The following is a 26919-nucleotide window of genomic DNA, read 5'->3' on the forward strand; positions in this document are numbered from 1 at the left end:
AGTCAAAATGGCACTTCAGCTCCCATCAGCCCCACCTACACTGGCCAGTGAAAAGGAATGATGGGAGTTGTAACCCAACAACATATGGTGGCAACTTGTTGGCTTGCGAGACAAACCTGGGTTTCCCATTTAAGGTAATGGCTGGGTTTGCTGGAAGAGCAAGGGGAAAGAACTCAATGAGTGGTACTCAGAGTAGACCCACTGGACTTAACAAGCATGATTAAATTTCAATAATCTCAGATGGTCTACTCTGAGTAAAATACCACCCATTTTGTGCACTTGGTGGGGAGGAGAACTAATTGTTTTTATTTGCTAGAGACAAAAACTGCAGAGCTGCTAGTGAGGTGTTTGCTAATGATGATCTTGGCCAATGATTGTTTATTATATATTATATTTGCAAATGATGGTGAATGTCTTGTACCTAGATGGACTGCAGAGTTTGAACGAATAATAATAGAGCTGTATATTGTTTCCTTGCCATTATCTTCTCAGCTCTCCGGAGAAGTCCTGTTTCAAAAAGGAATTGTCATGGATGATTGTGCAGTGAATAAGGTAGGAATTAATTCTATAGCTGAGGCACTCTCTTATTATTATTATTCCTTATTGTTATTTCATAGGCCACCTGAGGGTCATGTTTGGGATGACCTTGTGTTATTTACCTGGATGATTGCCCCCACATCTTTTTGCTGTAATAAACATAAGCAACATACTGTAGATCAAAGCCCTGATTACCTTAAGAGAGCGTGCATACAATCCACAACTTCCCTCATTTAGTTCAACTAGCAAACATTCTTGAGGGTTAGTTGTGCTTTTACTGTCAATTTTCAGAACCATTTCCTTTTGTTTGTTGCAATAACGGCAAAGACGAAAGACAGCAAAACCAAATGATTCAGGATAATTCCATATATGAGTATTTCTCCTTGACTTCAGGGTCAGCCTTTAATATTTTAAAGATAATATAATGGCTTGCTTCTATCTTGCTCCCTTGTGCATACATTCATCACCATGGTTTCTCCACTTGATTAGGCAAAATGAATTCCCTCGGCTCAAAAGAATATCGAGTCACTATGCACAATATGATTTGCACAATACAACAGAAAGGGAAGATGTGCGATCAAAGGGGCTTTCTGCACTTACCAGTGATATAGTTGCTGTTTGAGCCAAGGTTTTTAAAGGTGAATTTGTAGCAGATTGTCTGCACCTTTGATCATATGTCACCGCTTTTAGAGAGTGATCGTGGGATTTTCATTTCCATACTAATGGCGGTTGTGCCGGAACTGGAAGAAAATTCATGGCTGTGGTCTCACTGTACACACCCTACAAACCCTCATGTTCCTCCAGCCAATAAATGTCAGTTATGAGCATATGCACAGGGTTAGCCCTTTTGTGACTCTTAAAAATGTGCATTTGAATCCTGGAATTCTAATTTCGTGGGAATGTCATATACCCTCTTGACAGAATTACAACCCTGGTAGATGAAGGGAACGCAGTGGATGTAGCCTACCTTGATTTCAGCAAGGCATTTGACAAGGTGCCCCATGATATTCTTGTAAAGAAGCTGGTAAAATGCGGTCTCGACTATGCTACCACTCAGTGGATTTGTAACTGGCTGACTGACCAAACCCAAAGGGTGCTCATCAATGGTTCCTCTTCATCCTGGAGAAGAGTGACTAGTGGGGTGCCACAGGGTTCTGTCTTGGGCCCGGTCTTATTCAACATCTTTATCAACGACTTGGATGATGGACTCAAGGGCATCCTGATCAAATTTGCAGATGACACCAAACTGGGAGGGGTGGCTAACACCCCAGAGGACAGGATCACACTTCAAAACGACCTTGACAGATTAGAGAACTGGGCCAAAACAAACAAGATGAATTTTAACAGGGAGAAATGTAAAGTATTGCACTTGGGCAAAAAAAATGAGAGGCACAAATACAAGATGGGTGACACCTGGCTTGAGAGCAGTACATGTGAAAAGGATCTAGGAGTCTTGGTTGACCACAAACTTGACATGAGCCAACAGTGTGACGCGGCAGCTAAAAAAGCCAATGCAATTCTGGGCTGCATCAATAGGAGTATAGCATCTAGATCAAGGGAAGTAATAGTGCCACTGTATTCTGCTCTGGTCAGACCTCACCTGGAGTACTGTGTCCAGTTCTGGGCACCACAGTTCAAGAAGGACACTGACAAACTGGAACGTGTCCAGAGGAGGGCAACCAAAATGGTCAAAGGCCTGGAAACGATGCCTTATGAGGAACGGCTAAGGGAGCTGGGCATGTTTAGCCTGGAGAAGAGGAGGTTAAGGGGTGATATGATAGCCATGTTCAAATATATAAATGGATGTCACATAGAGGAGGGAGAAAGGTTGTTTTCTGCTGCTCCAGAGAAGCGGACACGGAGCAATGGTTCCAAACTACAAGAAAAAAGATTCCACCTAAACATTAGGAAGAACTTCCTGACAGTAAGAGCTGTTCGACAGTGGAATTTGCTGCCAAGGAGTGTGGTGGAGTCTCCTTCTTTGGAGGTCTTTAAGCAGAGGCTTGACAACCATATGTCAGGAGTGCTCTGATGGTGTTTCCTGCTTGGCAGGGGGTTGGACTCGATGGCCCTTGTGGTCTCTTCCAACTCTATGATTCTATGAGTGGAGCGTGAATTTACCACACACTCCACGCCTACAAGAAGAGGAGAGGCGGTTTGGTCTGGGGTGGAGCATGCTGTGGCGCAAGGACGCCAATTAGCCAATGAGGGAAGCGATGGATACCAGGCTACTTAAGCTGTCTCTGTCCCTCACTCTTCCTTTGTTTGGCACCTGTCCTTCCTCCCTATAGTGTGTGCTTCGATAGTCACTTTATTTACAGTTGAGTAGGATTTTGGGTTTGGGACTTCTCTTTGTAGCCTACTTCACACTGTTGAGTGTTGTTTGTGGCTGGAGTGGTATTTTTTATTATTTGACTCATTTGGCATTTAGTCTGGGCAGGTGAGAAGTTTTAAGGAATTGCTAATTGAATACTAGAAACATTATTTGTTTGGGGGCCTAGCAGGCACACCAGGGCAAGTTCATGGTGTGCCTGCCGGATTCACACATAAAGTGCATGCTGCAGGGAGAGAAATGTCTTCTAATCCTTACCATGTGGCCACAGTACGTGGCTGTGAAAATGTCCAGGACATATAATTTTCCCCATTTGCTGCAAATCACCTGCCTAGATAAATTTAATTTAGTAAAATATGTTTAAATCGGTTTGTTGCAGATCCTCTGATTTGTTCTATTTAATAAATACAGTCTGCTTCTAAAGTTATTGCCTCGATGTTTCTTTGGTGTGATGGCAAAGAGAAACTAAATGTCTGTCTGAGCTATTGCAAACCTGGTTAAGATGATGAAATTTAGTCTGCAGCCAGGGATTGCTGTCATGAGCAGTACTCCCTTGCAATGTTTCAGAGGATACTGGGCCATCACTTGGTCAGGGGTTGGTTACAAACTTTTCCTCATCTGAATAGCTGCTTCCCCTATTTCTATTCTTGTTTTAGTTTTTAGTTTTTCCAGACTGCTGCATACATGAGATTTGATTCAGTTTTCAGCCCCGTCCCCTGCTTAAGTTATCTTTGTGCACCAGCACATATACACTTTGGTTAAAACAGCACAAACGGGAATCTTGCTGATATTGTGCTGCTTGCAATCAAAACCTGGTTCTGTGTGTGAAGGGCTATCTGAAACAAGTCCAGTTTTAAGATCAATTTAACATCAGAAGGGAGAGCAGGGCCTTGAAGGTGCTCCTCAGCAGTTAACAAGTGGCCAGCAGACTGAGCAGGAACGCAGATTACCTAGGCCACAGTCTTGGTCCCTCAGAGGTGAGGTATATTACATTTTTATTTAAATTCCAGGCATCATTTCTAAATTTGCACCTGCACATATGCAGTAGCCCTTAAACATTATATGCAGATACCAAGTTCCCTCTTTGCTTTGTTCCTTTTTGGCAATGCATAAGTGGCTGCCTTGGGAACCCTTGGCACTGTGGCTCTTCAGACCTAGGGCTGCCCTCTCTCATGGTCAATTTTCCCAGCACCCACATACCAGCAGCGGGTGGGGCAGAAGGAACCCACCATGCTACTCAGGAACAGTAGTCTATGGTCCAACCACCCAGAGGTCAGAGGTTTTTACATACACAACTCTCCATCCAGGCAAGACAGAGTAATTATTACAGTCAATGAGAAATTCCAGTCAGACAAAAGAACTGGAGGAAGGTACAAAGCAGACGTATTTAAGAGGTGTGGCTTTGGGAGGAGAAAAGTCCTGAGAGCCAGATGGAGAGGCCCATGGGGCTACATTTGGACACTAGATCTGAGCCCCCCCCCCCCAAAAAAAAACACTTTGAGACTTTTATTAGCCCCTCCGCTCTTGGAATGAGCCTCTGGTTTTGCTTCACCCTCAAATATTTTCAGTACAAAATTCTCATCTGGAAACCTTGAGCCCAGCTGCATGTTGGATTTGCTCTCCCTGGATCAGGGAACTTGTAATTGTATTGTTCCTGTATTATGTGATTTTAGTCCATATCAGTGTGGTTCCCCCTCCCCTCCTCTCCTGCCTAGGAGGATATGCATTAAACATCACCTGCCTAGCAAAGTCCTGTACATCAAAACAGTAACTCTGAATCATTCTGAAATGTCACTAAATGTTAACCTGACTCTTGTGTAAGGTCCTATGGGGAAAAGATACAAGGTGTCTGGAGCCGATCTGCCTTTTGATGAATGGACTAAAGCATCTTTTGTTTCTTTGCTCTTGGGAGAATTGCCCTGTATTGTCTATATTGTACCATTTATTCTGAAGTATGAATTTCAGAGGTACCTGGTTGTAACATATGTATCTCTTCACTGAAGGGTGTGGCCTAATGCAGCCCTCATTAGATTGGCTAATGTGATTTAAAGGTAAAGGGACCCCTGACCGTTAGGTCCAGTTGCGGATGACTCTGGGGTTGCATGCTCATCTCGCTCTATAGGCCAAGGGAGCCGGTGTTTCTCCGCAGACAGCTTCCGGGTCATGTGGCCAGCAGGACTAAGCCGCTTCTGGCAAACCAGAGCAGTGCACGGAAATGCCGTTTACCTTCCCGCCAGAGCGGTACCTATTTATCTACTTGCACTTTGACATGCTTTCGAACTGCTAGGTTGGCAGGAGCAGGGACCGAGCAATGGGAGGTCGCCCCGTCACGGGGATTCGAACCGCCGACCTTCCGATTGGCAAGCCCAAGAGGCTCTGTGGTTTAGACCACAGTGCCAACCGCATCCCAGTGTGCTTTTACACATGCAAAAAATGTGCAGTTTTTACACTGCATTCAGACTTATTGTATTAGGTGGTAACGGAAGTTTATCAATTAAGTAATTAAATTACTTGTTGGATCCCGCCCTTCCTCCAAAAAAGGAGGCTAGTATTGATCGAACATAGAAAACTGAAATAAAACAATAGTCAAAACCAATATATAATAAAAAATGTAGCTTTCAGCCATTGGTTAGGATATAAAATTCTCCTCTGCCTGTCCCCAGCTATGTGCCAAAGGCCTGTATATAAATACAGATTTTAAGATGTCACCTGGATAAAACAAACCACATGGGTGATAATCAGATCTCCAAAGGAATGAAATTTATTAACTGGGGTACCACCACCGAGGAAGCAATTTAGTTTGAAATGACTAATAGCAGAATGATTATTATAGATATTGGAGAATTCCAATGGAAACAGAAAAGGATGTGGAAATTGCTGAAGATCATTTGTTCATCTGTGGTCAGGAACAGAAAACAGTCAAATGAATATGCTTGATGTTTTTTTTTAAGCCCACAAATGATACATATTTCATCACATTTAAAAATAGTTTAGGGTGTTCCCTTTGAAATGAATGTAAGTTATGCAACTTACATTGAAAAGCAGACATCAGGGTGAATAATGTAGTATTTGATGGAAACTGAACTGCAGCGGAATGGATACAGCACTTATTTTAATGAATATCGTTACATGCCTTGGCAGCTGGTGTATTGTGGTGCCAAAATTATATAGGAGGAAACTTGTGACCCTTCAGATGTTGTAAATAATGTTTTTATTCAGTGCTTCTATTTAAAATTTATTTTCCACCGAAAAGAGCTATTGAATTTGTACACATTAGCATGCATAACCCCCCAGCATCACATAGATCAAGGATGTGAAATATTGAGGCCCTTACTCTGCTGTTGGATTCCAACTCCTAACAATAATAATAATGTGACCATCATCTTGTGACCTGTGGGTGGGAAAAACAGAAGATGGGAGGATGCACTTGGGAACCCACTAATGACATTTAAGAAATGGATTTCAAAAGGGCAAAGCAGTAGTGATTGATGAACCTCTCCACAGCTAGATTCAAATTGGTGAAACAATTATTACTGGAGAACACTTGATTGCACAGCTCCCTTTCCCCCCCAAAGTAGCATAAATTTCTGGTGCTCATCCACAGTTCCCTTAAGCTTAAAAACAATAAACAAAAAAGAATCCTTCAGAGGTGTTTGTGACTAGTCTCATGGACTTGGAAACGCTAAAGGCAGTAACCAATGCCAAAGCTCCATTAGCCACTAGTATTTACACTTGTGCAGTGGAACTTCCCCCCATCTTCCCCCCATGCCCCCTCCCCAAATCTGCACCTGAGGGTTGGGGGAATTAGGGAGTGCACAGGGGATGAGAACGGGGGCACAAGCCTGGGCAGAGGGTATGGAGGTCCTGGGCTGCCCAGATGACAGGACCCCATTCTCGGCCTCGCTGATGTGGTCCAAAGAAAAGCAGAGAAGATTCATCCCAAAGAAGTCAGCATAAGAGTGCACCCTTCCACTAAAAGTAGAATCTGCACATTTACCAGTGCAAATAACTGCAATAACAGGGGTAAATAGCTACAGGAACTGTCCTGGTGGAGAGAACCATGAATCATGTGAAAGTTCATACCTCTTATTAAGTAAGTGCTGATCACATCCAAGGCAACGTCTTATGCATGGCTCAGACTGTACCAACAAGAAAACAGAGGTGTAGCGGTGCTTCAGCAAACTCTCTTTCTGACTGTGAGTCCTTAATCCCACCCCCTTTGATTCTGTAAATGAGAAACTACAGAATCTGTGCTTCTTCAACCAATACACAAAGTACCCTTCAAAATTTGCACATTTCTGAATTTTGTGGAGCAGTTCTCCAACCAGACGATGTTTACAAAAAATGCATACATGGAAAGTGTGCATCAAAAGCATTATTTTGATTTTTATTCTTTTTATTATTATTAATTTCTATTCTGCCCTTCATCCAAGGATCCCAGGGCAGTTTACAGTATAAAAACACAAAGATACATACCATGGTAACAAGCAAAAGCAATACCCCCAAACACTCACACAGTTTAAAAGGCAATAGATTGTTTAATTAGCCAAAGGTCTGGGAGAAGAGGAATCTTTTTACCTGTCACCTAAAGATATGTAACAAAGATGCCAGGTGAAGCTCCCTCATGTTATGAATGAAAATAACATGCAAGAAGCATTATCTGAGAGGAAATTGGGTTGAAAAAATGTTTGTAGTAATCCAAACTGCACACAAAATTGTGATTATGTGGAGAAATCTGCTCCAACCTGCTCACAATTTTAATGACTTTAAAAAATGAAAATCAGAAATTGCTGCAGAAATTTGAACTCAATTTATGATCTTGAATGGCAGCCTAATTAGATAATTTTTACTGGAGACATGAACACCTAAGAAAATCCCAAACTGACTAATTTGTCCTTCCCGAAATTGATGCCCAGGGCATTACAATCCCCTTGTTTCTCTAGACATCAAGTTTCGTGCTGTGGCGGGGAGGGAGAGTTGACTGCCATTTGAACTCTTTCATGAAGGGAAAATAATATTTTGACAGTCTCAACCAGACATTGAATCTGTTGAGTGTATTTCCCTCACCTTCTTTCCTTCCTTCCTCATCTCTGTTTCATCGCCTCTCTAGACTGCTGTGACTTTGACCCTTTGCTCTCTTTGCTTACAAGGGGAGCATAAAGAATCTGAAGCAAATGAAATCACATAACCACTGATGCATTTATGTAGCTGAACCCTTTTTTATTCAAAGTTGTGTAAACCACTGTATGAGCAAGGAAGGCTAAGTGGCGAGTAAAGTGCAGGTACAAAACAGACTGATTTTAACCCATAATTTAAAGTACCAAAGTAAAATCTGACTGGCCTCCCCCTAGTTCTGTTTGCTCCACAAAGCAAACAACAACAATTTAGAAAGCTCACTCTACCTTCTGCCTACAAAGACGCTGATGGAAGTGCCACCTGCAAATGCCCCCTACCAAAAGATAGCAGCTAGCCCCCCCAAAAGTGTATTTTGAGGGTCGGGAGCATAGCTGTCAACGTTTTCCTTTTTTAAAAGGGAAATTCCCTTATTCCGAATAGGATTCTTCGCAAGAAAAGGGAAAAGTTGACAGCTATGGTCAGGAGGGGTTGAATATATTGAATTGGGGTTGAATATATTGGATTTCAAGACAATCCCACTGCCATCATGTGCTGAGATTAGGCCTAATCCATGCCCGATCACTGTGCAGGTGCAGGTAGATTCAGCAATCTTCCTGCTGCCCCATTCTTTCAGTTGGCATGCTTGGTTGTGGCCGTGATGCCATTGCTCCATGACATCCCATTGACTAAGCAGTGCCCAGGTTTAGGACTGCACCCTTAGTCTGCCAAAATGTTATTCCAAAAGAACAAGAGATAAAATGACATGCAATGGTTTGTACATATGCTCATTATTCCTTTTGCTATGAGCCGAAATGAGCATCATGTGTTTTAAAAAGTGTGCCATCAAAAATACAACAGGTTTCTGAGTGCCTTTCTAAACATGGCAACTTCTGATGCCAGGCGGGTGGGGAGAAGTGCTGGGCTGTCCTGGGCACAGAATCTTTTAGAGCCATTCCTTTTACACTTTGACATGTTAAAATATTGCAACATCACCAAGCCAGCTCCCTGGTCCTTGAACCATGGCGAACAGATGCCTTTGATATTTTCTTGGGAAATAACCTACATAAATCTAGACAGGACAAATGGTCTCTGATCCTGAAAATAACTCTTGACATTATTGGTGTTAGAAACCAGCCTTCCCTTCAGCCTCTGCTCGGGCATCCATCTGGAGCCAGTTAACAGGACCGAATACCCTGCTGTGGTGGGCAGGAGGGAGAAACTACAGGTCAGTTTATGGTCACTGCATGAAATAATCTTTAACTTGCTCCAAGACACAAACCATTTGTGTGCAGCAGCTCATTATGCAAATTGGATTATATTTCTTCATGCCATAACAAATGTTGAAAAGAAAACTTGGTGATATAATGGGCAAAATCCGATACAAAACACAGAAACATTCTCCACCACCACCCTCATGTTAAGAAGAGCATTGTGGCTTTTAAAATATCAAACAATGCTTAGCAATTTGGAATTCATAATTTTGAAACATCGTCCCATTATGAACAAGGTCCAAACCCCACCAAATTAATCCCTACTGCTACCGATGGGGCAGAAATTCTGATCACTTTGCATTTCAGTGCAAACCTACCTAACTTGTACGGTGCACATATCACAGCTATCCTCTGAAATATCCAACCCAAAACATAAAAATGCATATTTTAGGAGAGAAAGTGAAAAACAATGCTTATATTAGATAAGTTAACATTAAAATGCATTATATGAGGGAGGATTATTTTCTGGTGAAGCTGGTGATTGGACATGGGGTGCTCTACATGCAAAGCATGTGCAATCCAAATATACATTTCCATCATTAAATATCCTCCATTGTAATAATACATTCATCGACTCTGCTTCTTTCCCTTCCATGGTTCTTTTATTTTTCCCATAATTTCTGCTCATTCTGATAGAACCATTTAGTTCAATTTCTCCCCATTCATATTTCTTTATTATACATTATTATACTGTTGAATTTACCTTAATCCTGCTAGCGTCTTCTCTTGTTTACAGCTATTTTCCAAATATTCCACCAAAAAATTCCACTCTTTCTATACTTGACCTTGTTGCTCTCTTATACTCCTAGTTAGGCCTGCTAACTCTGCATATTCTATCATTTTAAGTTGTCATTCCCCCTTCTTAGGGATCCCGCCAACATGTGCAATCACATTTTGATAGCACATAAAAACATAGGAAGCAGACTTTGGTCCATCTAGCTCAGTATTGTCTCCACCAGGCATGGCTAAACTTGGCCCTCCAGATGTTTTGGGACTACAATTCCCATCATCCCTGACCACTGGTCCTGTTAGCTAGGGATGATGGGAGTTGTAGTCCCAAAACATCTGGAGGGCCAAGTTTGGCCATGCCTAATCTACACGGACAGGTGGAAGCTTTCCAGGATTTCAGACACGGGTCTCTTCCAGTCCTACCTGGAGACGTTGGGGACTGGACTTGAGTGGGGCGATGTCAGGTTTTTGACATCGCGGTGTGGCGGTACATCACAATGTTGAAAAGTAGGAACAAGCTGCGTTGGCGAAACCGCTGCCACTCTGACTGGGGGAGCTGAGGCGGTTTTACTGCGGCAGCTCACAGGGCCAGGGATGAGGCAACTTGTTCCTGCTGCCAGACGCAGGGCAGAAGAGGCAGCTCTCCCGCTTCAGTGAAGGTAGAGGCAGTCCTGCAGACCAAGCATGTCAGGCTCTGTCTGCAGGGCTCTCTCTCCACCTTCACACAGGCAGGCAGCTTCTGGAGAGCCAGTGTGGTGTAGTGGTTAAGAGCGGTGGACTCATAATCTGGTGAACTGGGTTTGCTTCCCCATTCCTCCACATGCAGCTGCTGGGTGACCTTGGGCCAGTCACACTTCTCTGAAGTCTCTCAGCCTCACTCACCTCACAGAGTGTTTGTTGGGGGGGGGGGAGGAAGGGAAAGGAGATTGTTAGCCGCTTTGAGACTCCTTAGGGTAGTGATAAAGTGGGATATCAAATCCAAACTCTTCTTCTTCTTCTTCACTGCTCTGCTGAGGGGTGCATGGCCTCAGCGGAGCAATTTAACAAAGTGCCCACCCTGCCATGCCCCTCAGTGGAGCAGTTTAAGGAAGCTGCCTGCCCGTGCAGGCAGCCGAGGAAGGAGCAAGCTTCATTGGCACCTAGTGCCTCTCCGAAGCCGCTTGTTTCTCCCTCTGCAGTCTGAGGGCCAGAGCATGATGGCGGCTTCACCAGACAGCAGTATATTGTGGGTGAAACCGTCGCCACTCCTGAGTTTCTTTGCCATCAAGCTGGTTGCAAAGGGATTCAGGAGTGGTGGCGGTTTCACTTTCAATATACTGCCGGGTGAAGCCGCCATCGTGTTCTGGCCCTCATACCAGTCCTGGGTGATGTACTGGTACAGGTCCAGTCTAGGCCTGGGCGATGTGATCCTTTGCTTGCAAAAGCAGTTGCTCTATTACTGAATCCTTTTACTTTTCATTAAGCCAGCATCTGACTGAAAACCAATCAATCCCTGTGCCTTGAAAAGAGGCTGCAGAATCCAAGCCTCTTAGGGGCTCTAGAGATCATCACAAACATTATTTTCCCCCAAAGGCAAAAGCCCCTATCGTGTAACAGCTGGTCTGTGCTATGTATGAAATGAGTTTGTAGATAAACCCAGGAGACCAGCAACACACCTGGCAGACACTCTCCTAACTGGAATGTACTTCAGGTAGATTCAATTTAAAAGAGTGTATTATTTATACAGATGGACAGCCTGCCCTGACTCCAAGCTTAAGGATAGAGATAATAAAATTCCTTCTCTCATTCACAGTGTCTTTGGACATTAATCGGGAACTGAGATAGTTAATTTCCAATAGTGCAAGAACTTGCACACCTGCAAAATGCCTCCCAGCACCTATATCAGAGTCAGGATTTGCCCCCAGTTTCCTTTAAAGATTGATTGGCTGGATATTTGCCTGGGGAAAATTTTGTTCGCTCTGCACTTCCTGTGATTTAAATGCTGCCTTTTTTTTTTACAGTAGAATTCATTTTGAATATATTGAAGGTAACCCTGAGGAAATGGTGTGGGGAGGAATATCCCAGCATGTTCTGCATTTTCCTAATCAGCTTCGCAGGAATCGTAATATAAGCAGTAGCAGGAAATCTTTAGCTGATTTAGGAACTTGGTGCCTTTCTGAAACTAACGTCTGTCCTGTACATTTCACATTAGCTAATCAGTTCGGTATGGGGAAGCAATATTTAAACGAGCAGAAAATCATTAGATGATTTACAAAATGCTGAAAACACACATTGAGAATATGAGGCTTCTTCTGAAAGAGAAGATGATTTAATTATTGTCTGCTGCTTAAAACATTCATCTTAGTAAAAATTAAAGCACTCGTGACAGACAGAAAATTGTCTTCCATGTTAATATTTGCTGAAAATGAACAAATGGCACATTGTCGATTGCTTTCTTTTCTGGTCTTTAAAAAATGTATTCTCTCCCCCTGCCCCTCCATCCCCTGGGGCGGGGGGGAACACAGTAGTTTTTCAAAGCTAATAAGGAAAAATTCTATAAATCTGCTCATGGTTTATGGTTTAATTTGGGGAAGCCTATATCTTTGTCTTGTAGAATTATTTTCAGACAAACGAGCCTCGAGAAATGATCACAGGCAGTTTCTTCTTCTTGTCACAACAAAGTCAGCTTGGTCATTTAGGAGAAGCCTTCAGAATCTTTGAAGATTCAGGCTGACTGTAATCTTGGCCCCACTTTCACAGAATAAAGACACTGAGACACAGTAACAAACAAGCTATGGGCCACAACTTAATAATCTTATATACCTGATCTGCATCTTAAATATTGAAAGCACACACATTGAATGCAGGCATATATTCTACTGAGTCGCTGGTTGTCAGGGGTCAGCAAGCTTTTTCAGCAGGGGGCCGGTCCACTGTCCCTCAGACCTTGTGTGGGGCCGGACTATTTTTTTTTGGGGGGGGGGGATGAACGAATTCCTATGCCCCACAAATAACCCAGAGACACATTTTAAATAAAAGCACACATTCTACTCATGTAAAAACACGCTGATTCCTGGACCGTCCGTGGGCTGGATTTAGAAGGCAATTGGGTCAGATCTGGCACCCGGGCCTTAGCTGGTCTACCCATGGGTTGGATGATCCCATGATGACTCCAAATATCAGATCAGTAAAACATTTCCTCTTCACTGTCCACATGCCTTGAAGATATAATGAGGAAGACCCATCAATGACATCAGCTACTTTGGGATCTTTCAGACTGTCATGGTCTGCAGGTTGACTCCTGCTCCAGGTCCCCTCATGCTGATAAACCCTGTTGGGTTAGTTTGGAGAAGTCTCCACTTCCCTCTGCACCCACCCATTACTTTGATGCCTCAGGGTGTTCACCTTTGTCCTCTGTGCTTTTCCTTCCTACCCTCTAACACCAAATGTGCCAATAGCAACCTATTTATGCACTGAATAAGGCCAAACAGATACTGGATCATTAAAACCACATGACCCGACCTGACAAAGCATGCTGATTCCTCTATCATGCTAGGACTCCTGCCAGCCTGGAGGCAATAATCTGATCTGGGTCACAAGCAAGTGGAGCTGCTTCCTGCTGGGTCAGATCACTGGTTCATCTAACTCTTACTGGAAGCAACACTTCAAGGTCTTTTGTAGGAGTTTTCCCTAACCCTCCCCTCTGAGTTCCATTAACTGGAGATGCCAGAGATCAACCTTCCACAGACATGATGCAAAGCATAGGAAGCTATCATAGACAGTATTGTAGACACTGACTGACAGAAGTTCTCCAGGGCTTAAGACAGGGTACATTCCCAGCCCTGCCTGGAGATGCCATGATTTAACATGGGGCCTTCTGCATATAAAACATATAAAACTTCACATCTGAACTATGGCTCTTGCTCTGTCACTGAGCTTTCATTCCAAGATGACAGCTCACCATCACCTGGGAAACCGGAAAGTGCTTTTATCCCCACCCCAGATCTCGCATCTGATATAAGCTTCCAGAGCCTACTTCCCACTGAAGAGGGAAAAGAAAAAAAATATACAGTGGTACCTCAGGTTGCATACGCTTTAGGTTACATACGCTTCATGTTACAGATTCCGCTAACCCAGAAATAGTACCTCGGGTTAAGAACTTTGCTTCAGGATGAGAACAGAAATTGCGCAGCAGCGGCAGCAGGAGGCCCCATTAGCTAAAGTGGTGCTTCAAGTTAAGAACAGTTTCAGGTTAAGAACAGACCTCCAGAATGAATTAAGTTCTTAACCCGAGGTACCACTGTACATTCATTAGCATTTTGTACCCACTTGCATTGTATACAGTGGTTTATATGGAGGCAGTTAAACCTCCTGACACCCAGAAATCATTTTGGTATCATTTGTTACCAAAACAGTTATGGTCAGAACCCTCTTAACATGAATCTCCACTTATAGTTTGCCTCCCTTCTTTGGTTGTGTTTTATACAGTTGACAAAGGATGTATAGTATTGTTTACTTATTGAAAAGGATTAGGATTTCTATACATTAGATTTGTAGTCCAATGATGATGTGTTCATTCTTTTTATTTGTTTTGCTTTCTTTTCCCTGCTTATTCATTTCCCTTGTTGTTTGGCTCCTGTTGTTTAGTTCTGGATATGCTTTTGCAGTTTAGTTTTGGATATGCTTTTTGCAGTCAGTGAGTGTTTATACATGTTGAAATATGAAAAACCTTTAATAAAAAGTTTTTGTTCTTTCTTTTTTTAAAAAAAAGGGGGGGTGAAAATGAAAAATTGGGACATTGCGCTCACAACTGCAACTGTAAGGACAGTCTACCTCACACCTTCTCTTGGTACCTACAAGTTGTGCATCTGAGTGACAATGATCCAGTGGGGGGTTTGCTTTGTTTTTACCATTTTCTTTTGAATCCTGGTAGTAAGATTCAGTAACTTCAAAGCTGTCATTGTCATATAAGAATCAAATATTGCATTCCAAAGAGATAAATATTTTGTTACGGGTTTGTGTCTTTGTCACTCTTTATACATGATGGAGTGACATGTTTATCATTGTCATGACTTCTGGAGAATTTCAAATCCAGTGGAGCAGTGACCAGGTTAGTTACTAGCTGCATGCTTCACGACTGCCGAGTGATCCTTGGACACTGCTTGTTTGCTACTTTATTGTTATCATCATTCCTCAAAACCTGAATGATTTTAAATCACCATTTCTCATATACTGGAGAATGGAGGGGCCAAAGGCAAAACTGCTCAGACCTGTGCCTTAAAAGCATGAGGCAAGCGGAAAACCACTTGAATTTGTGCTTTCTAGACACGGGACAACTGGAAGTTATACAGTTATACCCCTTCATTATACAGCTTTAGGCATCAGGCAAAAATGTTCCTTTTTAACCAGGCCTTTGGTTGACCTGATCAACATTCTATACACCTTTAAAATGTGGCTCTTTTTTGGGGGGGGGGTATTATTGGGTTATTGCTTTTATTTTGATTTTATATACAGTCATACCTCAGGTTACAGATGCTTCAGGTTGCGTTTTTTTGGGTTACAGATCTGCCAAAGCCCAGAAGTACCAGAATGGGTTACTTCCAGGTTTCGGCAGTCGTTCATGTGCAGAAGTGCTAAATCGTGCTTTGTGCATGCGCAGAAGTGCCGAATCGCAACCTGTGCATGCGCAGACACGCTGCTGCGGGTTGCAAATGCTGCGGGTTGCGAACGTGCATCCCACACGGATCACGTTTGCAACCCGAGCATCCACTGTATTGCGATCTTTTTTGTAAACTGCCCTGAGACCTCTGGGTATAGGGCGGTATATAAATTCAATTAATAATAATAATAATAATAATAATAATAATAATAATAATAATTTTTAAAAGTGTGGACAAGCCCTTAGTCTCATTTTTGTCATTGTAGAACTCTGCAGGGAGGAGAATGGTTCTATCTGGGTCAGCTAGCCCCAGTAGCTCAGAACAAGACTGCAGATTAGGGTCTGGAGCAGGCAGACAAAGGGCTGAGTCAAGTGAAATCAAGAGAAGTCTGTTTAGGATCCTCCCTCACAGATAACTAGTAAATAACAAAGACAGGGACAGCTGTTATATATAGGGCTAAGCAAACCACAGAGCCTAGGGCTTGCTGATCAAAAGGTTGGCAATTTGAATCCCCGTGACGGGATGAGCTCCCTTTGGTCGGTCCCAGCTCCTACCCACCTAGCAGTTTGAAAGCATGCCAGTGCAAGTAGATAAATAAATCTGGCAGGAAGGTAAACAGCGTTTCCGTGCACTGCTCTGGTTTCAACAGAAGTGGCTTAGTCATGTTGGCCACATGACCCGGAAAAACTATCTGCGGACAAATGCCGGCTCCCTCGGCCTATAGAGCGAGATGAGCACCGCAACCCCAGAGTCGTCTGCGACTGGACTTAACTGTCAGGGGTCCCTTTACCTTTTAAGCAAACTCCTATTTGTTCCTCATGTCACCAGGTTGGGCTGTGCTGACAAATCTGCAGTACCATCTCTGACCATTTCGGGGATGCTGCTGCAGCATAGAGGAAAGCAGCTCAGAAGCTTCTGTAGGAGATACATCCAGGGCCATATAATCATTTATATGCCTGCCAAATCACTAAGGTCTTTAGGGAAGTCACTCTTAGTGATTAGAGCTGCCATACATCCAGTGGCGTAGCGTGGGGGGTGCAGGGGGAGCCGGCCGCACCAGGCGCAACATCTGGGGGGCGCGCTCGCACTCGAGTGCTAAAATCCACGGGTTAAGGGGCGCAAATTACTTGCCTTGCCCCGGGTGCTGACAACCCACGCTACGCCACTGCATACATCTGGATTTTCCTGGACATGACCAGGATTTCAAAGGCGGAATTGATGTCTGGAGGGAATTTCTGAAAGCCGGCACTTTGTCCTAGATCTTTTTCAATTGAAAAATCGCTTTTTGGGGGGCATTTTTTGTATAAAAGAGCTCAACAGTTTTGGGGTTTGTCTAAAAAAAGCTCAATAACTTTTGGGATTTTCTGGTTTTTACTTTTTAAAATATGGCAACCCTATTAGTGATTCTCTGTGACCATCGTCCAGCAGGAGCCGTGCATTTCGTCTTGTGGGCCCAATTTTATGAAACTTCCTTCTAGTTGAGGCCAGACAGGCCCACTCTGTACTGACCCTCCAGTGCCTATGGAAGTCTTTTTAACTCTATCAGGCATTTTAATCTACATTTGCTTTTATAGATTTTTTTTGTAATGTATCTTTGCAAACCACTTAGAAATTATTGTAGTTAACCAATACATAAATTGTTTAAATAAAATAAATAAATGTGGACTGTTTAGGGAGGAATTAAAAAATATCCACCATTCTGTTTGTAAGGGAAGGGCTGTAAGTCATCAGCTGCAGAGAAAGTGGTGTTATATGATCAAACAAACTGGCATTGAGCCTAGCCATATTTTGAAATCAGTGGAATTTACTTCTAAATAAATGGTTTTAATGATTGATATTTAAGGCGATCACACCAGTAAAACAATGGATGTACAGATAGACATGTATGCACACATCATATGTCCACAGGAGTGAGGAGCAAAAATACCTTTGGCTGCATTGCATTATACTGGCCACATTGTTCAAGTTTTCAATTTGCAAGAGTTCAGCCAAGCTTGCAAGTTTATGAGCTTAGCTGGAGATGGTCGGTCCCATAAAAGCGATCATCCTATCTATTTTGACATCATCAGATATCATTGCTGTAACAACATTTCAAACAACTTCATCATAAACTTATATGCCCTAATACAGTTATCTCTCTGTCAGGTGCGAAGACTGAAAAGCAGACAGGAATCTCTGTGCTTCCTGTGGAAACATTTCCATACTACCGGGTACACTTCTCTTGAGTTGATTTGAAATTTTCTTTGTATATATGAGCTTGTGGGGAGGAGAGCATGTCCATTTTCTGAAAGTTCTCATTCAACTGATCATATTGCTGTGGGCATTTTGGTAGTGCATGCCAGTGGATGTGCATTTATCCATCCTTCCCCCACCCCACCCCACCCCCATGTGCTTCCTCCTTGTAAAGTTGGTGTGAGCATTTTGATGATGTTCTCTCGAAAGTGTACTTTTTAGCACCAGACATGACAGAGATCCACTTGAAAATTCAAACATCCTTACAAAACAAAATGCAGGACATGACGGAAATGGCAATCATTAAAGAATCACAAGAACTGACTCAAATTGGCAAGTTAAGTAATTGACAATTTCAGTGAGAATAAGGGATTACCATTAAGGAATCTTTATGTGTTCCCTTTGTGTGTTTTCTAGGGGAGAATTTCTCCCCCTCCAGTCTGAGGACTGCATTCCCTTCTGGGGATAACATACCTGTAGTGGGTGGGGCCAGAAGTCAGAGTGGGCGGAGCAATTAATGTAAATGTTACCTTTGTACCTTATGCTCATTTCTACGCAGATTCTGTATAATTTGTCTAGACAAGGCATTATCAGTGTTTTCAGGACACAACCCAGCCAGGGGGAGAAATTGAGGGTGCAAAGAAGGGCTGGTAAAGCAGAGGCAGATTTAGGGGAGCATGACTGGTTTGCTCGCACTGGGGGCCAAGCCAAGAGGGTGCTGTAGGGGGTGCCACAACAGTGATATAAAACAAAAGTCGAGAGGTGGAGGGGTGCTGAATTTTGGCATTGCACAGTGTGCTGCTGACTTTTGCAAGCACAAAGTCTGCCACTAGGTGAAGGGTGTTTCTAGAAAGGAAGAGCCAGACAGAGAGGTCTGGAGGGCTACATCTGGCCTCTGGACCTCAGGTTTATCATCCCCGATACATTCCTACAAAGCAGCTGGCATTTTTGTGGAAGCGGTTTCATAGTAATCAACTCAAGTTCCTTCCAATAACAGTGTCATCAAGAGTAAAGGTATGTAAAAAAAACTAGTAAGCCTAACGGATGAATATCATAGATGCAAGGATTTATCATTTCACATTCAGTGCCAGGGGAGAACTTCTTTGGAAAATGATGTTTGGTTTCTTGTACTCTCCATGGGACTTGGGAGCATTAGGAGCTGAGCAAATTAATATTACAAACTATGTAGAAGGAATGGAAGGATATTTCACTTTCAGTTCTCTGTTTCTCATTCTCCCTCCAAGCTTAAATTCATATTGTAGAAATTTGCCTTAAAAAAATCCTCATGAAAATGTATAAGCATTTTAGTTCAAATTTCTCCTAATCAACACATTTTTATGTGTGGTTTTGACTAATGTGTACAGTTTTTGCAAGCAATTTCCCCTTGTATGATATAGTGTGTTATTTTCAGGAATATAGTCATTTTTTATGCACATGTCCCACTAATATATGCATTTTTATAAACATTGTTTGCTAGGTGATCTGCACAGTAAAATTTGTATAAGTGCATATTTTGAAAGATAGCTGTGTTTTGGTTCAGATATTGTTTAGGAAAGTGCATACTTGATTGATTTACCTTTAAATGAGACCTGAATTGAATTTCTCCTCCACCCCTATGAATAAGCAGCATCTTGAATAATGCAAGACAATGTATGTCTATACAGAATTAAGTCCCATTAGGTTCAGTGGGAATAACTCCCAAGAAAGTGGATATAGGGTTGCAGCCTACATCATTCAGTGGAGGATGGCAGCATCAGAGTGCTGGACCCTCTTGGGGGCACTGGGGGTCCTGACAGCTTCCTGAGAGTGTTGCATGTTAATGTGAGACCTACCTGACAGCCAAGATAGGCGGCACTGGGCTGTTTGGAGCAGAAGTCTGGCACAGTGGAAGTAAGCACTTCATACAGCTGAGAGCTAGTGCAAAACTGTGACTAGGATGCTCAGTTGGGAACCAGGAAGCCCTTGCTTCAAATCTCACTTCTGCCATGACCCTCTGTGAAACAAGCCAAGGACAGGGAACTCCATCTTGTCAGCCCACTCAGCATAGTCAGTGGCCAAAGATGATGGGACCTTTAGTCCTATAATATCTGAAGGGTCGCATGTTCCCCACTCCTGAGATACACCACTTCTATCTCAGATTCCCCCTCCCCCTAATAATACTGACAATACCTTGGATAGCTATTGTAGGGATCAGTGATCCTTGCTTCAAATGGTCTTATGCTGCCTTAAGTAAAGTAATCTTCAGATGGCATGTGTATTGCTTTACTTCACTTAATTCAGAATGCATACCCTCCAACATTTCTCCAATGAAAATAGGGGTGTCCTATTCAGTAATAATAATTTTACTGTTTATACCCCACCCATCTGACTGGGTTGCCCCAGCTACTCTGGGTGGCTTACAACATATCTAAAAACATAATAAAGCTTGGGTGCTCAGAGGGCTCAGGGCTCGAGTAATTCCATACCTTCCAGTGAAAACAGGGACATCCTACCATACCCTCCAACATTGCTCCAATGAAAATAGGGACGTCCTAAGGAAAAGCTGGATGTTCTGAGATCAAATCAGAAATCTGGGACTGTCCCTGGAAAATAGGGGCACTTGGAGGGTCTTCAGAATGTGGCACACTAGCCCTGCTGCATTTTGGGAGGGGGGTGTCCTCCTGTTAAATCTGCTAGTTGGGGCCTTGATGTCTAGCCCCAAATTCCTCCCTGAGTTTACTACTGTATGTAAAACACATGTTCCTGGCTTAATGTCAATTGCACTCCCACATATATATCAGTGAGCATATCATCTTTTTATATCGTTATTCAGTTACCCAATTTACAAAGCACTTCACAAGGTTCTTTAAAAGCAAGAAACTATATAAAAAGCAATAAAATCCAATGAAAGCTGAAACAATTCAACAGATGAATAGCAGCAGGTTGTCCTCTATTCCTTTCAGTATTTGGAGTTTGTATTTTCAAAAGCAGTGATTATAACAAGAACAATACTGCCTGTCCTCCTGTCCTACCTGGGTCATCTAGTAGACCTCTGTGGAAAACAGATGCCATGTGACAGAAGTAGCTTGCTGAGTGGGGCATTTTCCTGGCAGGTGGATTGCTGTTGCTTTCTCCGGACAATTGAGGGGGCCTGAGGCAACGTCCTGATGTCGTGCGTGGGGCCCTCTGACTATTGTGCCCCCTCAAAAAAAAAAAAAAAGATTGGGGAGGCCATTGTGCCTTGGCCCCAGGAGCTGGCACCCTTGGAGGTCAGTATCCTGCAAATGCACTGGCAGGAACATTGGATTGACTCCCCAGGTGCCCTTGCACCACAGTTGCCTCCTTGCCACCTCCCTCTTCCCCTTCTCCTTCCTGATAAACAACAGCGACCCACCAGCCAGGAAGCAGCACCTCACCTGATGAACTGCTTCTGCTGGACAAGATGATGTTCTGATTCAACAGAGCTTCCCTTATGTTTACCTGTCTTTGAAAGCCCTTCATGTGATGGCCATTTCACAGTAAGAGGGTGGCAATCAGAAAGGCCCTGTTTCTGGTGAAGGCTAATCTTAGTGTGTTTCTATTGATGTATTACTTCAGCACAAAAGGCACCCTGAGCAGAGCTTTGCTGGCATAGTTGCAGAAGGGAGCTCACACAAGAGAAGATGCTTTCTGTGAGATATGCTAATCCCTGACTACTTTCGTCAGAGATGGGGAACCTATTTCCCTACTCCCTCCATCCCTGGTCATTGGACCTGCTTGTTAGGGCTGATGGGAGTCTAATGACTTTTGAAGGAAAGCAAGCTTACTAACCCTGGTTAGTCAAAACATGCCTCATCCGCTGCAAAAACTTTGCAACATTCTTCAGACCGTGGCAATAAACAATATTGTTTGTATAATTGATGGAATGTACATGCCCACATATGTCCCATGTGAACTCATGGATACTGGGTGAAACCCAGCATTTTAATTTACCACTTTCTGGATCAACAGAAATATGTTACTTAATTACAGTATCATAGTTATAAGCTTCATAAATCAACAATGGGTTTCATTCATTGTGATCAGGCACTAAGAGCCTCTAACTTGTATTCAACCCAAAAACTTGACAATAGAGTAATCTGGAAACGTTACCTTTAAATAGAGGCAATACCCCCCTCCCACAAGCATTTTTCTTAAAGACTGATAATACATTAGGAGCTTTTGCATAATGAGAGGGGGTTTATCACCAAGCTTTTATGTGTATTTGCTACAAAACGTTTTACTTGTCATACAAGTTCAGTAAATGGGTACTGTCTTTGCAATGGATGGCTGGGTTTTTGCTGAAACCTCCTCCGATAAGCATTGCCATAAAATAAGGCTATTGTTCTTCCATGAATCATTGCAACTCATCCATATAGAGAACTTTGTGACTTGCCAAGTTAATAAAATATTGATTGGAGTATTGTCGCTGATACTATACCAGGAAGAAATACTGCGTACACAAACATTTTTACATTTCTCTCCCACTCAGTACCCTCCAGAGTTGCTACAACTGCTGTCACTTCCAAAATCACATAGGTTTACACATAATGCTCCTGCTGTAAAAACATATCTAATTCAATTACTCCGGAGGACAGAATAAAAGAAAGGTGTGTGGAGGCGGGGAGACACAAAGGACATCTATTAAGCACAGTGATTGGTTACATTGCAGAGATTTAAAAGGATGTGTTTTCCAATGGGAGAAGAATGGGTAAAAGCTTTTCAAACTGAATATACATGCAATACTCTCACCTTGTTGAGAGATTCATTATGAAACATCTGGTACTGAAGTTCTTCCCTCCCCTGCCATATTGTATAACAAGAAGCAGCTTGCATACATGTAGTAGGGTTGTAAGGCCAGGAACATCCCAGACCTGTAAGTCCCAAGCCTGATACCTAGGGGTGGCCCCCAGTGATGCCACAAGAGCTTGTCCCATGACATCTCCGGGGCCCTCCCTTGGCATGACACAGTAATGAGATAAGGCATACTAGTTTTAGTTTGTTTACATTTGTGTTATAAATCTTGGTTAGAATCAGTGTTAGATCACTTTTTTCTGATCCCAATTTGTTTCTGGGTTTGTTTTTTACTATTGTGTGTGTTGTGTTGGGACACATACTTCAAATGCCAAAGTATTCTGTTTGATTGTGTCTTGAACCCTGCAAGTATAGCTATAATCCCTACCAAATGTGTCAGAGGAATGAATGGTTTTAAAGTCTGGCCACCACTAATTTTCCACCAGATTCTTGCCTGAAAATGAAGAGAGATGTTTCAGTTGCTTGAATGAAAATGTTCCAATTATAATGCAAAGAATAGTCATGCCCATTCCAGATGTCTGCTATAACTATGGCAACCTTGCAATGCTGTATTACTTTGCTAAAGGTTAGGACAGAAAACAACTCACTCAGAGAACAGAAAGAAGTCAGTAATTGGGTCCTAGTAACATGTTGGTGACTAATGTCATTAATTTTCCATTGACTGTTTCCTTGGGTTGGCTTCATTGGCTCTCCACATTTGAAGTTTTAATGATGCTCACTATTAAAACCAAAGGGAGTGTGCAGAGGTGGATTTCCTCTTATCACTCATTTCTGTGTTAATCATGTAGGTTTTCCTCCACTTCTCTGACCTTGTATTTTTTTAAACTAAACCACAGCATGTTTTTACCAAAACATGCTTTGGAGTTAAACTAGTGGAGCAATGTGAACAATCCCCCAAATTGATGTGGCAATATGTTATTGTTATTGTTGTTGTTCTTTCTGCTACTTCCAAAGACTCAGAGCATTTGGCTCTGTAACTGGAATCCCATCTTAACAGTAATTTTTGTTGTAAATGTGTTGTTGTAATGAATAGCTCTGTAACGTGTTTTGCCAGCCTTGATGAAATCTCATTCCGCAGATGTGTTCAGAGAATCTTCTATATCTGGTTTGATTGACAAAAGAGCATATGGATTTTGCTGTTGCAAATCTAATTCCAGCTCTTCACATTGTCCTATGCTCTAAATGAGGAGTTTACAGTGGGAAGCTAATAAAACTGATTTGTTTTGGTTAAATTCTAATAAGAACTCTGGTATTTCTGTTGTGTTGCATTTCCATTATGCTTATTTTTAGGTTCTAAAATCTAAGCAATTCCAGGCTGGAACTGCCTCAATGGTGGAGTGATCCAGCAATGTTTTCGCTACAACTCAAATAGTTGCTTTGAGTGTATATAAGACACATGTATAACCAACAGGACATTTGTACTTAAAAACAACAACATTTTTAATCAATGGCTTATAACACTGATGGCTGTGTTCCAGCTACACTGTCAGAGGCGCTATGCTTCTGAGTGGCAGTTGCTAGAAACCACAGGAGGGGAGAGTGCTGCTGTGCTTACAGTAGGTCTTGCTTGTGGGCTTCCCATAGGCATCTGGCTGCCTTTGTGAAAACAGGATTTTGGGCTAGATGGGCTGCTAGGCTGATCCAGCAGGCTCTTCTAATGTTCTTATCATCAGGAACCTGCTCCAAAATTAGTACAGCTTGTTGCTTTCAGCTCTTAATAATTCACACCCTGGCCGGCACTTTCTTGATCTCCCGCCCTCAGGCAGAAGATATAGAAGCATGATTAGTTGCACCAACAGGGTAAAGAACAGCTTCTATCCATGGGCTGTTAGGCTGCTGAATGAAAAGATAACAACAGGGCAACTGACTTTCGGGTTTGGTGGGTGTGCATCGGTAAATGAGGGGAATTAAGACCAAGAGAGCTGCGTGGGGGGTGCTCGTGTAATCTCACTGTATACAAGTTGCACAAGTGACAATATAGTATTTCAATTTCAATTTAATGTTTATTTTCTGTATTCTCTGGTGGTAATGCAATTTTTCTGCAGCAGTGTGGAACTGGGCTATATTTCCTGATATCCTGAAACTGTTTTGTGTCTTCTTCCTACCCACCCAGACAAACAATGATCCATTGTACAGAACATTGATATGACAGTTGCTTTGGCTCAACTTTGCTTTTTGAACAAAAGTGGCGGTAAGAAGGCCAGCTTCCCCATACACAGCATCTGGCTGTCATTATGAATCTCCCTTCTTACACTCTATCGGAATGACCTCAAGTGAAACATCTGCTTGAGTTACAATAACCCAGGGGGTTGACATTGATAACGCTTTGTTTTGGGCTGCTCTTGGCAACACCTCAAATGGCTAGAAGGTGGCTTGAAAGTTACCAATGGGAGCATTTGCGTAAGCATGGTAAATTATGGGCTGATCCTACCAAGACACCAGGGCTGGCCCAATACATTTGGCACATGAGGCAAACCGCAAAATGCCCACCTTCCTACCCCCTGCCAGGGAAGAAGTGGTGAGTGAACAGCAAGGGTGGGAAGAGACCACCAGCCCCTTCTATTCTTCAAAAGGCTGCTGTAGATACAGCATGGGGGAGGGCGGCTAAGAAGGAGGAACATCTGGCCTCCAAGGAGCACGTGGATTGGCAGCAATTGTGGGCAATGCATTCCTTGGAATGCCAGACCTGCTGCCCCTGTGGATCCTGCTCTCTGAGGAGGTGGGCCAGCCCTGCAAATGCCAATAACAGATAGAAATGGGGGAGGAATGGGTCTCAATTTTGTTAAACATTGATTCCAAACATGTCCAACAAATGACTGGGGCGACATGCAAAATATTGCTCCTGTTTTTCTTTTTCTTTATGTGCAATGATATGGAAAGTACCTGCAGATAGAAGTCGGCCATTTTTTTTAGCGCATTTCCAGCTCTTCTAGCTTTAGGAAGGGAATGCATTTGTGCAGATGGTCTTTCAAGTAGTGCTGACAAGGCAATAGTTGGTGCCATCCAGGGCCTCACTCAGCAGAATGACAAGAGGTCAACCAAGTGCAGCAGGTCTGTCTTGCCCTGTTTGAAGTATGTGAAGTAATGCAATTTACCATCAAAAGAGCCCTACCCTTCCTTCAGATCAGAGTGTGATGTTACAATATTTATTTGCATGTATGGTTACATGACCTCATTTCAAGGCAGGGCACTACAAAAGATATAATCTTCTTTAGATTGATGAAACAAACACTCAACAACATCATTTAAGAGCAAATGAGTACTTAGCATGCAAGTGCCTTTTAGAATACTGTTTATATGTATTAATCTTCCATAGGCAATTGAGTTTATATGTTGGAATGTTTGGGGGAATGCATTGCTCATTCCTATTGATTAGGGAGAATTATGTGTAGAAGTCAGAAAATTATGTATTTATTTTGGGCATGTTTATGCTCTGGTTTTCTATTTATTTAGATTTAAAATGGCTAACCATCTGGCTAAAACCCTACAATAAAACAAAACCATCAATAAAACCAAGCAACCAGAACCAATTCTGCTACCAATGTGGTGTCCAGGTTGGAACAGATGTGTGGATTAAGCTTCATGGAGGATAAGGCTACATTACTTCTTGTTTCAGAGGCAGTAGGGTTCTGAAAAACGGTTGCCTAGGGAGTTTCCTAGATTTCCACTAGGACCAGGATCAGATTGCAAGAGAGTTTAACTGGACAACATTCTGCAGATACAGTGCTAGAAGACAAGTAAGACGTTTTTGCTGCTCTCACCGACACTGAGTAGGTTCTAAGATGAGTCTCAGTTGTATTCTGTTAGATTTAGCTGTTGACTCTTCACCACTTGCAGACTAGCCATCATATGATCCATGGCTTTACTACTGATTAGGGATAGATGTAAGAAGGGATGGTTCTACCCTGTAGCCATCTCATCCTGCTCTGTTTCTATTCTATTGCAGTTCATCTTCTGCCAAACACTGCATCATTCTTCTCAGTTTCAGCTGTGGCAAAATTACATAATTTATGTAATTCATATATATTCAACTAAGATTATGCTATTTCACCCCATTCCCTTCAGTGCAAAGGAAACAATGCAAATGGGAGTGTGTGTGTGTGTGTGTGTGTGTGTGAATGCAATCAATTATGTATCCTTTGTAGAATGCAAGCAACAATGCCAGTGAACACTGATCATATTTGCAGGATTGATTTCTGTTCTGGACATAGAACAAAAAAATCAAATATTGACAATTCTCACTCCCATTTCT

The 26919-nt window shown here is 42.6% G+C and overlaps 1 protein-coding gene across 4 annotated transcripts in view; it reads left to right on the forward strand.

Annotated features, from left to right (window-relative positions):
- The window catches only part of LRRTM4 (leucine rich repeat transmembrane neuronal 4), a 426277-nt gene that overhangs the window by 218839 nt on the left and 180519 nt on the right, over window positions 1-26919 (forward strand). For 2 of the 4 annotated variants that reach the window (XR_014542099.1, XM_083588669.1), the window contains exon 3: window positions 493-552. The exons of the other annotated variants lie outside the window; for them this stretch is intronic. Coding sequence is in view for 1 of the 2 variants with exons in the window: in XM_083588669.1 (XP_083444795.1) it covers window positions 493-552 (60 nt within the window). In the remaining variant the exon portion in view is untranslated. The remainder of the gene's footprint in view (window positions 1-492; window positions 553-26919) is intronic. 4 annotated transcript variants of the gene reach the window in all.

This window comes from Podarcis filfolensis (assembly GCF_964270895.1).
Source record: "Podarcis filfolensis genome assembly, chromosome: 15".
In the NCBI taxonomy this organism is placed as follows: domain Eukaryota; kingdom Metazoa; phylum Chordata; class Lepidosauria; order Squamata; family Lacertidae; genus Podarcis; species Podarcis filfolensis.